We start from the raw sequence: 16803 nt of genomic DNA on the forward strand, positions 1-16803 counted from the left end.
AAACAAAGCAGGACCGGAAGTCAGGCCCAGTCGCTCTCAGGTGGTCCCGGGTCCTCGACAGACCAGCGGACTGACTTCTAACAACTTCAACACGGACGGACCTGCTGACCGGACCGTGACGTCACGGAGCCACCTTTAAATCCTTCCGCTGACCGATGAGCACGAACGTTCCGCCGTTCGCGGCTCGACTTCCGACGACACGAACTTTTGGTTTCCACACCGTCGCGCGACGTGTTTACGTCTCGGAACGTTTTACGTCTATGACGTCACTTCACCCTAGCCCAGCTAACGTAAGCTAGCGCGTTAGCAGCGCCAACAAAACCTGTTTAAGTGAAAGTCGTTTGTTCTTCCGGTGTGTCGACGTCACATCCGGTCCCCCATCGGTCCCCACCCGACCCGGATCCGCCATGACGCGGCCCGTCATCTGATTGGACCAGGATGGCCGCTGAGCTGTTTCCGCCCCAGAAGCCGGTTCCTGCCCCCGGGGGCAGCAGCGTGTCGCCCCAGAGGCTCCAGCAGGAGAACCGCACCAACAACAACACCAGCAGCGCCCGGGGGGGGGGCAGCTGGCAGGGCCTGTACCCCACCATCAGAGAGAGGTGAGGGGGGCCCCTGGGGGGCCCCGCGGGGGCGGGGCCACGCGTGTTCTTAACGTGTTCATAAAGTGTTCTTAACGTGTTCTTAACATGTTCTTAACGTGTTCTTAACGTGTTCTTAAAGTGTTCTTAACATGTTCTTAACGTGTTCTTAAGGTGTTCTTAACATGTTCTTAACGTGTTCTTAACGTGTTCTTAACGTGTTCTTAACGTGTTCTTAACGTGTTCTTAACGTGTTCTTAACGTGTTCTTATCGTGTTCTTAATGTGTTCTTAACATGTTCTTAATGTGTTCTTAACGTGTTCTTAACGTGTTCTTAACGTGTTCTTAAAGTGTTCTTAACATGTTCTTAACGTGTTCTGAACGTGTTCTTAACGTGTTCTTAACATGTTCTTAACATGTTCTGTCTGCAGGAACTCGCTCATGTTCAACAACGAGACGATGGCCGACGTCCACTTTGTGGTCGGGCCGCCGGGGGGGACTCAGCGCGTCCCGGGTCACAAGGTAAACCCCCCCCCCACACACACACACACACACACCTGTTAGTGTGTTGCCCTCATGCGACCCCCCCCCCTTTTTGATCAGTACGTGCTGGCGGTGGGCAGCTCCGTGTTCCACGCCATGTTCTACGGGGAGCTGGCCGAGGACCAGGACGAGATCCGCATCCCTGACGTGGAGCCGCCATCGTTCCTCGCCATGTTGAAGTAGGTCCGCCCCCCTGAGCTGTTAGCATGTAGCCTGACGGGCGTGTCTCAGAGTTCATGTTACCCCCAGAAAGCAGTGCATCCTGGGATGCGCTTCCAGAGAAATTAGTGACCCCAGCATGACGTTTATGCGTCCCAACAGTAATAACAGAATGTACGGTAGAAGTGACGCAACGGTCGAGTTCAATATTAAAATTTAACTGTTAAACAGTTATGATGATGTTAGTAAAATTAAGTAAGAAGAAAAAAACAGTAAATATATACATATATTAGTTTATCAACATGTTAAAGCCTTCATTTAAAAAAACAGTTTTAGAAATAAAGATGTGATGCAGGTTTTTTCAATTTGCTTTATACTCAATAGTTTTCTTTTTCTTTAATATTTTCTCCTGTGGGCACTGAACCAAGAACCTTCACACACATTTAGTAATGTCTGTAGTAATAACTGTAGTAATATCTGTAGTAATAACTGTAGTAATATCTGTAGTAACATCTGTAGTAACATCTGTAGTAACATCTGTAGTAACATCTGTAGTAATATCTGTAGTAAAAACTGTAGTAACATCTGTAGTAACATCTGTAGTAATATCTGTAGTAACATCTGTAGTAACATCTGTAGTAACATCTGTAGTGATGTTTTTCTCGTTCTTCGTTAACTTTTGATTGTTTTTTATTCATTGTTTCCTAGTTTTTTCCAGCTTTTTCATCTGTTTTTGGAGGCATAGTGATAATCAATCAATCAATCAATCAATCAATCAATCAATCAATCAGTCTTTATTAGTCTATCTCTTAATCCCACCTGCAGACGTCCCAAACGCTTAAACAGACAGACAACCCCAACAGGACTGTTCTTGTTCTCTGGGGGGGGGTAACTAACTCCTCTCTCACTGCAGCGTTTAAACCAGCAGACCTGTTTCTGATTGGTCGGTTTTCATCACGCTGGTGACTCTCGTGACCAGAAAGTCGCTCAATTTGCTTGTTCTAAATTTAAGTGGAGAATTGTATGAATTGTGAATATTTTCACTGAATGAGGTTCATTTTCCTCACATTGTATCGCGAGGAAACGGAGCATCGGATTGTTTTATTGTATTTTTGTTTAAAGCTTGCGTCCCGGGAACGCACGCAAACGAGAACACTGGTGTCTGACTCCGCCCCCCTCCACCTTCAGGTACATCTACTGCGATGAGATCGAGCTGTGCGCCGACACGGTGCTCGCCACGCTCTACGCCGCCAAGAAGTACATCGTGCCGCACCTGGCCCGCGCCTGCGTCAACTTCCTGGAGACCAGCCTGAGCGCCAGGAACGCGTGCGTGCTGCTGTCCCAGAGCTGCCTGTTCGAGGAGCCCGACCTGACGCAGCGCTGCTGGGAGGTGATCGACGCCCAGGCCGAGCTCGCCCTGCGCTCCGACGGCTTCTGCGACATCGACGCCCAGACGCTGGAGAGCATCCTGCGGCGCGAGACGCTCAACGCCAAGGAGATGGTGGTGTTTGAGGCGGCGCTCAGCTGGGCGGAGGCCGAGTGCCAGCGCCAGGAGCTGGCCCCCACCCTCGAGAACAAGCGGCGCGTCCTGGGGAAGGCCATCTACCTGATCCGCATCCCCGCCATGGCGCTGGAGGACTTCGCCAACGGGGCGGCGCAGTCGGGCGTGCTGACGCTCAACGAGACCAACGACGTCTTCCTGTGGTTCACCGCCGCCAACAAGCCGGAGCTGCGCTTCTGCAGCAAACCGCGGGCGGGGCTGGCGCCGCAGCGCTGCCACCGCTTCCAGTCCTGCGCCTACCGGAGCAACCAGTGGCGCTACCGGGGGCGCTGCGACAGCATCCAGTTCGCCGTGGACCGCCGCGTCTTCATCGCCGGCTTCGGGCTGTACGGCTCCAGCTGCGGCTCGGCCGAGTACAGCGCCAAGATGGAGCTGAAGCGTCAGGGCGTGGCCGCGGCGCAGCGGGTCATCAAGTACTTCTCCGACGGCTCCAGCAGCACCTTCAGCGTGTGGTTCGAGCACCCGGTGCAGATCGAGCCCGACGCCTTCTACACCGCCAGCGTGGTGCTGGACGGGAACGAGCTCAGCTACTTTGGCCAGGAGGGCATGACAGAGGTGCAGTGTGGGGGGGTCACCTTCCAGTTCCAGTGCTCCTCCGACAGCACCAACGGCACCGGGGTGCAGGGGGGGCAGATCCCAGAGCTCATCTTCTACGCCTGAGCTGGAACCAGGACGGGGCTGGAAGGGGCGGGGCAGGAAGCTGAAAACTCAATCTAACATTTCTTCAAACCTGTGTTTGTTTGTTTGTTTGTTTGTTTGTTTGTTTGTTTGTTTGTTTGTCAGCAGCTGATGTCGTGTTTCTGTCGGTTGAAGGGATTGTTTTTGTCGGATGCTGCAACCGACACTTCCTGTTTTCAACTCGCTGGTGTGAACCGGGACCCGGTCTAGAACTGAGACCTGATGCCAGTGGCGCCACCAGCTGACCTCTGGGGGGGGGGGGGCAACGTTCCATCTTTGTGATCCAACTGTTTCAATCAATAAAGTTATTCAAATATGATCACATTGAGGAAGACTCCTTTAGGATGAGCGTTGTGGTTGCTAACGTTAGCATTGCTCGTTAGCTGTCTGTGCCGTCAGGGGTGGAGGTGGGGTCTCCGTGTGACCTCATTAAACTCCTGTGGTTCTGGACTCGTTTCCTGTCTCTGGATCAGAACCAAACCAACGTCAACGGGTCCGTTCAGGGGTTTAACCGCTCCAGTTTTAAACGTTTTCATGCAACTTCTGTTGCTTTTATTTTTTTCACGTTTCCTGGTCGACGACAGAAGTGAACGCATCTGATACCAACTGGTGATTGGATGAATATGAAATGATTTAGACCAATGAGAACGCTCGTAGCATTTAGCTTCAAAGTAGAAGAACCAACAACTGTAAATCATGTAAATATCAAAAATGATAAAAATAACAATTTAAATAATGTATCAAATGTAAATAAATAATATGATAATGTAAATAACATTGGTGTAATACAAATAACAATATACATAATATCAAATATAAATGATGTAAACAATATAAATGTAAAAGTAAATAATAACAGTGACTTAAATAATTTAAATATAGACAAACTGGTCTTGCAGTTCTGGACCGGAAGACTTCTGTAAACGGACTCAACAGATTTTTAAAAAGTTATTAATTATTAAGCAGCTGTCAGCTTCATGAGGCCACGCCCACTGATCCCCCCCCCCGCACACAGTTGTTTTTGTTTGTTTTTTAAATAAAATTGATTAAAGAAGATTGAGTAAAGTGTAGAGAAACAGAGTACAGTAGAAACAGAACCTACCAGAGGTACCAGGGGGTGACCCCAGGTCCTCACACCAACACATCTGGAGCAGAACATGTGTTTAAGGTCTTCACAGCCTTTTGGTGGTCTGAGCCCTCAATAAGCTGTACACGTTGTTCCACATCTAGAGGAATAAAATTTACTTTTTGTGGCTGAATTTACATTTATGAATAAAGAATTTTGCCAAAATTATTAACAGATTTATAAGAAAAAAACAGCCTTTTCCTCTTAGAGCACCTGTAAAAACAGAAAACAAGGTTTTCCCAAGACGGAGTAACGTCTGTGGAAACAGTCTGTGATGAATCTACTGACATCCTCCCGAAGTGTTTGTATGAGAACAATGTCGACGTAGATGGAACACAGTCTCTGTCCTCAGAGGACCGGTCTGTTCTGTGTTCATGTCCCGTCTGGACCCGGAAGTTTGTTTGTTGGGGTTTTATTTGAAAGAAATAAAAAATACATTTCGTTCATTCCAGACTGAGGAACGGGTCAGACGTGGGGGACAGACTCAGGGACCCTCACCCCCCCCCACCACACACACACACACACACACACACACACACACACACACACACACACACACACACACACACACACACACACACACACACACACACACACTTAAAGGACTCTTTTCCTTTTCCGCTGACGTCATCCGGCACTATCAACTGCAGCCGATCGCCCCGCCCTTTCCGGCCTGTCCTAACAACCCGGAAGTGTTCCGGGTGCGGTCAGGGTCCAGTCCGCTGCGGCCGCGTCATGAACAGGTTACGGCTCATCTCGGGACACCTGTGTCCGTCCGGACCGGCCGAACGCGGACCGGACGTCCGGCGGCAGGAGAGCGGGGCGGCGGCGGGCGGCGCGGGGGACGTGGTGGTGGTCCACGGCCGGAGGACCGCCGTGGGGAAGGCCAAGAGGGGCTCGTTCAAGGTAGGAGAACCGGAACCGGACCGGTGGGTCCGAGTCTGACTCCGCCCACTTGTTTGTTTGTTTTTATTTGACATTTTTTCATTGTTTACATATTTTTTAAAAAGTGTAAGATTTGAATGAAGTTCTTTGTGAAAATAGAATAGTTAATTAGTTTTCCTTTATCAATCAGTTCTGATCAGGTAATCAATCAGGGAAGTTTGAGAAGTAAAATGAAGTTGAAAGTGTTTTAATAAAGATTTAAACTGAAGGGAACAGGTGAATCAGAGTCCCTCGTTTTATTGATCACTGGAACAGAAACTGTTCAGCTCGTTGACCTTTGACCTACACACACAGGAGAAGCCGGTCATGAGGAAGGGTAGTGAAGGTGTGTTGTGTTCCACTTCCTGTGAAGCGTGGCATCATGGGAGCCTCAGAACAACTGTCACATGACCTGAAAGCAAAGATTGTTCTACATCATGGTTTAAAGGAACAAATAACTGTCAGTGAGGAACCTAGTGAGGAACCTAGTGAGGGTCCTAGTGAGGAACCTAGTGAGGGTCCTAGTGAGGAACCTAGTGAGGAACCTAGTGAGGGTCCTAGTAAGGAACCTAGTGAGGAACCTAGTGAGGAACCTAGTGAGGAACCTAGTGAGGAACCTAGTGAGGAACCTAGTGAGGAACCTAGTGAGGAACCTAGTGAGGAACCTAGTGAGGAACCTAGTGAAGATCCTAGTGAGGAACCTAGTGAGGAACCTAGTGAGGAACCTAGTGAGGAACCTAGTGAGGAACCTAGTGAGGGTCCTAGTGAGGAACCTAGTGAGGAACCTAGTGAGGAACCTAGTGAGGAACCTAGTGAAGATCCTAGTGAGGAACCTAGTGAGGAACCTAGTGAGGGTCCTAGTGAGGAACCTAGTGAGGAACCTAGTGAGGAACCTAGTGAGGAACCTAGTGAGGAACCTAGTGAAGATCCTAGTGAGGAACCTAGTGAGGAACCTAGTGAGGAACGTAGTGAGGATCCTAGTGAGGAACCTAGTGAGGAACCTAGTGAGGAACCTAGTGAGGAACGTAGTGAGGATCCTAGTGAGGGTCCTAGTGAGGGTCCTAGTGAGGGTCCTAGTGAGGAACCTAGTGAGGGTCCTAGTGAGGAACCTAGTGAGGAACCTAGTGAGGAGATGAAGACCACGGTGTGAGGAACCTTCATCCTGTAATACCCCCCCCCAGGACACCACCCCCGACGAGCTGCTGAGCGCCGTGATGACGTCGGTGTTGAGGGACGTGGGCCTCGACCCCAGCAAGCTGGGAGACGTGTGTGTGGGTGAGACACCTTCATCATCATCAGCGTCACCATGGCGACGGTCATCTCAGATCAAACTGATCAGATTGGAACCAGTGACGTTAGCATGCTAGCATGTTTAGCTCAGGTTCTCCATCAGGGTACCGGTTCTGATCCGACTGTCCCGTGTTCTCCGCCCCCACAGGGAACGTCCTGCAGCCCGGCGCCGGCGCCCTGATGGCCAGGGTGGCCCACTTCCTCAGGTCAGAACCCTCCCCAGAACCCGGTCACGCGTCCGGTTCCGTCCGCGGTTCTGTCTCACGTCCCGTGTCGTTCCAGCGGGTTTCCAGAGACGGTCCCGGTCTACACCGTCAACCGCCAGTGCTCGTCGGGCCTGCAGGCGCTGCTCAACATCGCAGGTAAGAACCGGTCAGGGTCCGGCGCCGGGCCCAGAGGGTTAGAACTGGGTCCTGAGGGTCCGGCGCCGAGCCCTTTGTGAACCCTGTCGCCTCTGCAGGAGCCATCAAGAGTGGATCCATCGACCTGGGCCTCGCCTGTGGGTGAGTCAGAACCAGAACCAGAACCTGGGCCCCGCCCATACGGAGGGAAAATATTGAAGTTCCATCAAACTGTAGATTTTTACCGAGAATCTTTTAATTTTACAGCGTTACCTCTACTGACCAACGTCTCTACTGACCAACGTCTCTACTGACCAACGTCTCTACTGACCAGTGTCTCTACTGACCAACGTCTCTACTGACCAACGTCTCTACTGACCAGTGTCTCTACTGACCAACGTCTCTACTGACCAACGTCTCTACTGACCAGTGTCTCTACTGACCAACGTCTCTACTGACCAACGTCTCTACTGACCAACGTCTCTACTGACCAACGTCTCTACTGACCAACGTCTCTACTGACCAACGTCTCTACTGACCAACGTCTCTACTGACCAGTGTCTCTACTGACCAACGTCTCTACTGACCAACGTCTCTACTGACCAACGTCTCTACTGACCAACGTCTCTACTGACCAACGTCTCTACTGACCAACGTCTCTACTGACCAACGTCTCTACTGACCAACGTCTCTACTGACCAGTGTCTCTACTGACCAACGTCTCTACTGACCAACGTCTCTACTGACCAACGTCTCTACTGACCAACGTCTCTACTGACCAGTGTCTCTACTGACCAACGTCTCTACTGACCAACGTCTCTACTGACCAGTGTCTCTACTGACCAGTGTCTCTACTGACCAACGTCTCTACTGACCAATGTCTCTACTGACCAGTGTCTCTACTGACCAACGTCTCTACTGACCAGTGTCTCTACTGACCAACGTCTCTACTGACCAACGTCTCTACTGACCAACGTCTCTACTGACCAACGTCTCTACTGACCAACGTCTCTACTGACCAGCGTCTCTACTGACCAGTGTCTCTACTGACCAACGTCTCTACTGACCAGTGTCTCTACTGACCAGTGTCTCTACTGACCAACGTCTCTACTGACCAACGTCTCTACTGACCAACGTCTCTACTGACCAACGTCTCTACTGACCAACGTCTCTACTGACCAGCGTCTCTACTGACCAACGTCTCTACTGACCAACGTCTCTACTGACCAACGTCTCTACTGACCAGTGTCTCTACTGACCAACGTCTCTACTGACCAGCGTCTCTACTGACCAACGTCTCTACTGACCAACGTCTCTACTGACCAGCGTCTCTACTGACCAACGTCTCTACTGACCAACGTCTCTACTGACCAACGTCTCTACTGACCAGCGTCTCTACTGACCAGCGTCTCTACTGACCAGCGTCTCTACTGACCAACGTCTCTACTGACCAACGTCTCTACTGACCAACGTCTCTACTGACCAGTGTCTCTACTGACCAACGTCTCTACTGACCAACGTCTCTACTGACCAGTGTCTCTACTTATGAAACTTCTCAGCAGGAACATATTTCCTCTACTTACGAAAGAAATTTCGACTTACGTAATGTAAAAATACAGTTTGGGCTGATACTCTCAGCTCCCAAAGGTTCCTGAACGCAACATTCTCATAGCTGCTCTGCCATTGGCTATTACTTAGCATCCTGGCATCCCATTGGCTAAGAGGGACCTCTGTGTGGAGCTAGATAGGTGTCTATGTAGCGTCCTTGTCATTCACCCTCGACCCCTGAGGTGTTCTGATAGTTTTACATAAATATATTAACTTTTAGAGTATTCACTATGGACCCCAAGAAAGTGACGGAGAAAAGAGGAAAAGAAAAGACCAAGAAAAGAGTTTTTTTGTCCGAACAAACAAATCAAGAGATGATAGAAAAGCCTGAAAAAGGGATGCGTTTGGTTGATCTCTCCAAAGAATATGGCCGTAATGCATCTACAATCACCACGTTATTAAAACTAAAGGAAGTTTAAGGAGTTTAAGGCGTCGCGTGGGTGGTTGGAGAAGTTCAGAAGGAGGACTGGAATTCACTCTGTTGTTCATGGGGGGGCAAGAGGGCATGAACCAAAGAGGGCAAAAAACAATGAGGACAGCAGTTAAAAGGTAAATGACCATCATTATTATTCTTTACTCTTTGTTTATTACATTATACACAACCCTCATTTATTGTGTAGTAATCTAGTCGTAACATGTATTTGTTACATGTTTTGATCCATTTTTATGTTTTATAAAACATTTATGTCTGACTTTTTGGGGGCTTGGAAAGGATTAGGGCATTTGTATGGAAAACGCGTCTCTTACAAAATTTCTTCCAGAACCGATTCATTTCGTACGTAGAGGTACCGCTGCATGTAAATGTAAACATCAAATTTTGTTAATACGCCCCCCCCCCAAACAATCATTTATAAAAATTATATTTAGGATATAAACAAATGAAAACAACTTCCTGTTGATTAAAATGTTGTATTCATGAATTCAGAAAGAAAAAGTGTGTGTGTGTGTGTGTGTGTGTGTGTGTGTGTGTGTGTGTGTGTGTCTGTGTGTGTGTGTGTGTGTCTGTGTGTCTGTGTGTGTGTCTGTGTGTGTGTGTGTGTGTGTGTGTGTGTGTGTGTGTGTGTGTGTGTGTGTGTGTGTGTGTCTGTGTGTGTGTGTGTGTGTCTGTGTGTCTGTGTGTGTGTCTGTGTCTGTGTGTGTGTGTGTGTGTCTGTGTGTGTGTGTGTCTGTGTGTGTGTGTCTGTGTGTGTGTGTGTGTGTCTGTGTGTGTGTGTCTGTGTCTGTGTGTGTGTGTGTGTGTGTGTGTGTGTGTGTGTGTGTGTGTGTGTGTGTGTCTGTGTGTGTGTGTGTGTGTCTGTGTGTCTGTGTGTGTGTCTGTGTCTGTGTGTGTGTGTGTGTGTGTGTGTCTGTGTGTGTGTGTGTCTGTGTGTGTGTGTCTGTGTGTGTGTGTGTGTGTGTGTGTCTGTGTGTGTGTGTGTCTGTGTGTGTGTGTGTGTGTGTGTGTGTGTGTCTGTGTGTGTGTGTGTGTCTGTGTGTGTGTGTCTGTGTGTGTGTGTGTCTGTGTGTGTCTGTGTGTGTGTGTGTCTGTGTGTGTGTGTGTGTGTGTGTCTGTGTGTGTGTGTGTCTGTGTGTGTCTGTGTGTGTGTGTGTGTGTGTCTGTGTGTGTGTCTGTGTCTGTGTGTGTGTGTCTGTGTGTGTGTGTGTGTCTGTGTGTGTGTGTCTGTGTGTGTGTGTGTCTGTGTGTGTGTGTGTGTGTGTCTGTGTGTGTGTGTGTCTGTGTGTGTGTGTGTGTGTGTGTGTGTGTGTCTGTGTGTGTGTGTGTCTGTGTGTGTGTGTGTGTGTGTCTGTGTGTGTGTGTGTGTGTGTGTCTGTGTGTGTGTGTGTGTGTGTGTGTGTGTCTGTGTGTGTGTGTGAGTGTGGAGAGCATGTCCCTGCGTTCTGTCGGTAACCTAGGCGACGTGAGTTCCCGGCTGGTGGACCATGAGAAGGCCAGAGACTGTCTGATCCCGATGGGGTGAGACCCGACGTGACGGTTCTGATCCGGTTCTGGTGATCCGGGTCGGTGCTGAAGGACTCGGTTCTGTGCAGGATCACGTCGGAGAACGTGGCGGAGCGCTTTGAGATCTCGCGGGAGCGGCAGGACGCCTTCGCTCTCTCCTCCCAGCTCAAGTGAGTCCCGCCCCCAGGCTGTTTGGGTTCTCGACCCGCCCCCGGGTCCATTTGCCCCCCGCAAACCCCCCGTTGACCCGTTGTGTGGCCCCCCAGGGCGGCGCGCGCACAGAGTGCCGGCGTGTTCCAGCAGGAGATCGTTCCCGTCTCCACCCGGCTGGTGGACGCTGGGGGGGCGGAGCAGGCGGTGACGGTAACCGAGGACGACGGGATCCGACCCGGCACCACCCTGGAGGGGCTGGGGAAACTCAAACCCGCCTTCAAACCCGGCGGCAGCACCACAGCGGGTAAGCCCCGCCCCCATGGGCGGCCCACCTCACCTGAACGGACCTCAGACACACGCCCCCTCCCATCCAGGGAACTCCAGCCAGGTGAGCGACGGGGCAGCGGCCGTTCTGATTGGCCGGCGGGCGGCGGTGGAGGCTCTGGGCCTGCCGGTCCTGGGCGTCCTGAGGGCCAGCGCCGTGGTGGGGGTCCCGCCCGACATCATGGGGGTTGGACCGGCGGTGGCCATCCCTGCAGCCCTGGAGCAGGCGGGTAAGGGTCCCTCACCTGTGTCCCGTTCCCTCACCTGTGTCCCGTTCCCTCACCTGCGTCCCGTTCCCTCACCTGTGTCCCATCAGGACTGACCATCGCTGACATCGACGTGTTTGAGATCAACGAGGCGTTCGCCAGTCAGGTGAGTCAGACCGGACCGGGTCACCTGACCCTCTGACCCGTTGTGACCCGGTCCGACCCGGTCTGCAGGCTGTCTACTGCGTGGACAAGCTGGGGATCCCCCTGGAAAAGGTGAACCCCAACGGCGGCGCCATCGCCCTGGGTCACCCTCTGGGCTGCACCGGCGCCCGTCAGGTGGTGGCGCTGCTCCACGAGCTCCGGCGCCGCAACAGGAGGTCAGACTGCAGCACCTCTCATTGATCGTAGACCGGATCCGGTTCCGACCCGCCCCCTAACGCCCTCCTGTTTACTCTGCAGGGCGTTCGGCGTCGTCTCCATGTGCATCGGGACCGGGATGGGCGCCGCCGCCGTGTTCGAGTACCCCGGACCCTAGAACCGGTCCAATCAGGGCGGGTCATGTGGTCAGAGCTTCCCACTCTCAATCAATGCCAATCAATTATCAGGGACCACCTGCTGAAGGAGGGCCTGGTCGTTCTGATGGGCGGAGCCATGTGACGGGATAAGTTAGCTGCTCAGTGCTACTAACTTGTTTTCCACTTCCTACAAGCCCCGCCTTCCGTCTATGATTTACCCAATCAGGTTAAAGCTCTACATGATTGATCGCTGATCAGCTTCTCTGACTATGACGACTGATGGGTTGCTAGGCAACACAGGAATCAGGACAGGAAGTGATGTCGTCTTGTAGCGGCGCTCAGCTCGGTTTCTGTACACGTGTGGAAAATAAACGATTTGAAGCGCTTCCTGTGGGAGGAGTCAGTTTTTATTTAAAGATGTCCAGTTTCCATAGCAACAGGAAGTGGGCGGGGCTCTGGTCAGACCCTCCTCCTCTTGCGAGCCTGGAACTGCTCCGTCTTGGACTTGATGGACTTGATGAGCAGCGACAGGGAGGGGTCTGTCACCTTCTTGGAGGCGGGGTCTGTCACCTTCTTGGAGGCGGGGTCTGTCTCCTTCTTGGAGGTGGGGTCTGTCTCCTTTTTGGAGGCGGACTGGCCAGGAGGAGCCTCAGAGGCCCCACCTCCTGCCTGTTTGGCAGCGCCCGCCTCCCTCTGAGCTTGAAGAGGCCCCTCCCCCTGCCGGCGCTCCTGCTCCGCCCGCCGGCGCTGCTTCTCCATCAGGATGCTCTGATTGGCCGTGGTGTTCCTGTAGGCGGGGTGGGCGGGGTCCAGGTTGAACAGGTGGGAGGTGAACACGGCCTGGAAGCGAGGGTCTGTGACGTCCACCTGGAGGGGGGGGGGGGCACACAGGTGAGCCGGAGACGCACGCCGGCGTGAAGCCACGCCCCGCCGTCACTCACCTGGAAGTGGTCGTCCGGTGGCTCCTCCCCCTTCCTCTGCAGGCTCCTCCTCTTCCTCCTGCTGAGGTTCTGCTGCTCGGCGATCTGCTCGTAGCTGAAGTGTTGGCGTTTGGCGTCGTGGGCGTCGTCCTCCATCAGCAGCGCCATCTCCGCCTGCACACACAGCGTGAGGACGCTGCGATTGGTCAGCCACCTTTAGAGGCGGGGTCAGCTCTCACCTTTTGTTTCTCCAGCTCCTCCCCCTCCTCCTGCTGCTGCTCCGCCCACTTCTTCTGTTTCTTCTTCACGTCTGTTCACATCAAACCAGGAAACACGTTTGGTCATGTGATCATCAGCTGTTTGATGACATCATCATGGTGATGACATCTGGATCAATGTGATCGGTCTGGATCGGTTCTGATCGACTGTATTGATCGGTTCTGATCGACTGTATTGATCGGTTCCGATCGACTGTATTGATCACCTGTAGCGGCGAGCTCCTCGGTGAAGAACGGGTCGCTGAGATCCACATCTGGAGGAAGATCTTCATCACTGAGCTGCTCCTCTTCCTCCTGAACGACAAGGAGAGTCCCGTTAGCCGCTAGCTCCCGTTAGCCGCTAGCTCCCATTAGCCGCTAGCTCCCATTAGCTGCTAGCTCCCATTAGCCGCTAGCTCCCATTAGCCACTAGCTCCCGTTAGCCGTTAGCTCACCTGCTTCCTGGATTTCTTCTTCTTCTTCTTCTCTCTCTTCTTCTCCAGAAACTCCTCCCACGGCGTCGGTTGGCTCCGCCCCTCCAGCTTCTTCTTCACCAGCTGCTGCGTCGCCTCCTTCAGACCTGCAGACGTCAGAGCGGCTGTAAGCCCCGCCCCCAGGCGCCTCCTCAGAGGGGGGTTCCTCACCTGGCACCCAGGTGACCTCCATCTCCACGTCCTGCTCCTCCCTCTTCTTCTGCTCCTCCTCCTGGATCCCTCGCAGCAGCTCTCTGTACCTGGAGATCTGCTCCTGGCTCCGCCCCTTCCTCTTCTCCTCCGTCTGGTTTCCTGTCATCACAAACGCCCGGCGTCACCGCTGGACGCCCCGATGGAGGCTCCGCCCCCACCGACCGCTCTCACCTGCCGTCTCCTCCTCCTCCCCGGAGGCCACGCCCCCCTCCTCCTCGCTGGAGGAGGCCAGGTACGCCCTCAAGTCCATGTCCAGCAGCTCCTCCTGGTGGAACTTCCTGTTCATGGCGGTCAGGCGCTCGTGGTCGGTCTGGTCCCACGTCAGCTCCACCTGATTGGTTCAAGCCCAGCGTCTGACTTCCTGTGTGAGCGGCTGACGCCGGTGGGCGAGTCTGGCTCCTCCTACCTTGGAGGTGTTGGCGGCGGACGACGCGAACTGTTTGGGGGTGTAGGCGGCGAAGTCCACGTCCGTCGCCACGTCGGTAGGCTCCTCCCCAAACGTGACGTCATCGGGGATGAAGCTGTTCAGACAGAGGGCACAAACGGTCATCGAGGGGCGTGGCCCACGGGCCGCCGGAGGCCCCGCCCGCCCGACGCCTCACCGCAGGTCCAGGACGGAGCCGCTGCTCTCGTACTCGTAGCCGTCACACTCCCGGTAGACGGCGGCGGCCGTGTCGCACGAGTCGCACGCCGCCACGGCGTAGAAGTACCGCAGCCGCTGGAACTGGTAGTCCCGCCTCCTCTCCCTGTACACACTGACACGCCCACACGCGCGTCACGCCCACGCCCCGCGGCGGGGGGCGTCACGTGACCCGCGAGGGGGCGGTACCTGTCCTCGGGGGCGTCGTCCTCCGAGTCGTCGGGCAGAACCCGGAGCTCCGCGGGTCCCCGGGTCTCCTCCGCCGCCAGCCTCTGCTTCCCGAACTCTGACGGGTAGATCTGGAAAATACCCACAATGCACTGCGTCAGCCCCGCCCGGCCCCCCGCCGGGTCGCCTGACCTCCCGGCCTACCTTGACGGAGAGCACGGCGCCCCCCGGGGGGGCGAAGCAGCGCAGCAGCGCCAGCAGGTCCCGGGCCTTCATCCGGTCCCAGTCCAGGCTGCAGACGGCCAGCCGGGGGGAGACCTGAGGACACGCACGGGTGAGGCTCCGCCCCACCTGGGGGGGGCGGACCCACCGCCATCACCAACCTCCTCGCTCCGGGGGGCGTCTTTCCACAGCTCCCCCCAGTCGTGCTCCAGCTCCTCTTCCTCCCTCCTCAGGATCTCGTCCACCTCGTCTTCATCAGAGCTGCTCTCCAGGTTCCCCCTCCCCCGGGCCGGATCCGGATCAGACTCCGCCCCTTCCTCCGAGTCCAGATCAGACTCCGCCCCCTCCTCCGAGTCCTGATCAGACTCCGCCCCTTCCTCCTCCTCCTCGCTTTCATCTGTGAAGAGTTCTGATCAGTTAATCGACCCAGAATGTCTGGAACCCCCCTAGAGCCCCCCAAACCCCCTAGAGCCCCCCCAAACCCCCCCAGACCACCTAGAGCCCCCTCTGGATACCCCCTCACCTCCTTCAGGATCAGCTTCTTCTTCCTTCACCACTTTCTTCTTCCTCTCTTTCTCGCCTTCTTCCTCTTCTTCCTCCTCCTCTTCCTCCTCTTCCTCCTCCTCCTCTTCCTCCTCCTCCACCTTGTAGAAGCGCTTCAGGTCCTCGGTGGGGGTGTTCCTGAGGGGTCGCCCCCTCTTGTCCACCGTGTTGCCCCCCTTGAAGCGCTCCTGGTCAAACATGGAGGTGAACCGCTGGTCGATCTTGACCTTTCGTTCTCTCTCTGGCATCTCCCAGAAGCGGGGGTCCTTCTGGACCCGCAGGAAGCGCTCGTCCCCCCCCCGGCTCCTGCTGGACGACATGGTGGCTCACCTGGACTCTCACCTGACCAGTAAGACCAGTAAGACCAGGACCGGGTTAGTGGGTAGAACTGGACCAGAACCTCTGATCACCTGTGTGCAGTCTGCTGTTATAACACCTGTAATAACACACACGATTAATACCTGTTGCAACCATGTAATAATACACACTAATACCTGTTGTAACACATGTAATAATACACACTACTAATACCTGTTATAACATGTCATAGCACACACTACTAATACCTGTTATAACACATGTAATAATACACACTACAAATGCCTGTTGTAACACGTGCAATAATACACACTACTACCGGTTATAACATGCAATAATACACACTACTACCGGTTATAACACATGCAATAATACACTACTAATACCTGTTATAACATGTAATAATACACACTACTACCTGTTGTAACACATGTAATAATACACACTACTAATACCTGTTATAACATGTCATAGCACACACTACTAATATCTGTTACAACACATGTAATAACACACACTACTAACACGTGTTACAACACATATAATAACACACACCTCTAACACGTGTTAGCACACAGGACAGGGACTACTCCTGGTCCGGTGCCAGGGGAGGAGCTTCATTGTTTACCGTTTGTTGTAAACAAGTTGGATTAAGTTCTGGTTTTGTTTCATTTGATGCTCAAACTCCCGAATCAAACCAGATTAACCCGGATTAAACTGGATTAATCGCGGGTCGCGGCTTCTTTTTAAACATTTAAAACACTTCCGGTTGTCGCGAGCCGTGAGGACGGACGGTTGAAGGCGGCTCGCGCTCACACGTCAACAGACAAACAAACAAACAAACAAACAGGAAGAGTGGAACAAACAATCAGGAGTGTACACACAGAACACACACCTCCACCTGGACTCCCTGCTACACACACGTGTTTTCCCAGCGTGCAACTCTTCCGTGACCTCTTCTAGCCCCGCCCCTTCCGGGGTAAGGCGAGCGAGGCGGGACAAAAGAAGAGAAAAGCGCAACAACAAAAAAGCCTCAGAAAACCGGTTTAATCCGGATTAACGTCTGTGTTTACAGTAAAACACGGTAACGGAAGTGACGTC

The 16803-nt window shown here is 53.1% G+C and overlaps 4 protein-coding genes across 5 annotated transcripts; 3 read left to right on the forward strand and 1 right to left on the reverse strand.

Annotated features, from left to right (window-relative positions):
• Positions 1 to 23: 23 nt before the first annotated feature.
• LOC137600685 (BTB/POZ domain-containing protein 3-like) lies at positions 24 to 4141 on the forward strand. Its single transcript, XM_068322429.1, has 4 exons — positions 24 to 599; positions 1010 to 1100; positions 1182 to 1300; positions 2469 to 4141. The coding sequence occupies exons 1-4, from the start codon at positions 439 to 441 to the stop codon at positions 3499 to 3501; spliced, it is 1404 nt and encodes a 467-aa protein (XP_068178530.1). The 5' UTR covers positions 24 to 438; the 3' UTR covers positions 3502 to 4141.
• A 1168-nt stretch (positions 4142 to 5309) lies between these two features.
• Positions 5310 to 12333, forward strand: acaa1 (acetyl-CoA acyltransferase 1). Its single transcript, XM_068320772.1, has 12 exons — positions 5310 to 5551; positions 6751 to 6844; positions 7008 to 7065; positions 7142 to 7221; positions 7320 to 7362; positions 10664 to 10762; positions 10837 to 10917; positions 11014 to 11204; positions 11275 to 11454; positions 11541 to 11596; positions 11665 to 11810; positions 11893 to 12333. Exons 1-12 carry the CDS (start codon positions 5381 to 5383, stop codon positions 11966 to 11968), a joined length of 1275 nt encoding a protein of 424 aa, XP_068176873.1. The 5' UTR covers positions 5310 to 5380; the 3' UTR covers positions 11969 to 12333.
• Positions 5558 to 6742, forward strand: LOC137599709 (putative uncharacterized protein DDB_G0290521). Its single transcript, XM_068320775.1, has one exon. It carries the CDS (start codon positions 5952 to 5954, stop codon positions 6717 to 6719), a length of 768 nt encoding a protein of 255 aa, XP_068176876.1. The 5' UTR covers positions 5558 to 5951; the 3' UTR covers positions 6720 to 6742.
• A 66-nt stretch (positions 12334 to 12399) lies between the features above and the next one.
• On the reverse strand, positions 12400 to 16745 carry LOC137599706 (ESF1 homolog). 2 transcript variants are annotated; one of them, XM_068320771.1, is made up of 15 exons: positions 16598 to 16745; positions 15365 to 15820; positions 15200 to 15238; positions 15003 to 15169; positions 14824 to 14937; positions 14641 to 14750; positions 14414 to 14566; positions 14218 to 14332; positions 13983 to 14142; positions 13770 to 13910; positions 13581 to 13705; positions 13353 to 13440; positions 13108 to 13178; positions 12890 to 13042; positions 12400 to 12815 (listed from the first exon to the last, which is right to left on the reverse strand). In XM_068320771.1, the coding sequence occupies exons 2-15, from the start codon at positions 15702 to 15704 to the stop codon at positions 12408 to 12410; spliced, it is 2184 nt and encodes a 727-aa protein (XP_068176872.1). In that variant the 5' UTR covers positions 15705 to 15820; positions 16598 to 16745; the 3' UTR covers positions 12400 to 12407. The 2 variants fall into 2 exon arrangements, with proteins under 2 accessions (XP_068176872.1, XP_068176871.1); XM_068320770.1 differs by having other exon boundaries at positions 15003 to 15238.
• Positions 16746 to 16803: the final 58 nt, after the last annotated feature.

Source organism: Antennarius striatus, chromosome 8, assembly GCF_040054535.1.
Source record: "Antennarius striatus isolate MH-2024 chromosome 8, ASM4005453v1, whole genome shotgun sequence".
Taxonomy (NCBI): domain Eukaryota; kingdom Metazoa; phylum Chordata; class Actinopteri; order Lophiiformes; family Antennariidae; genus Antennarius; species Antennarius striatus.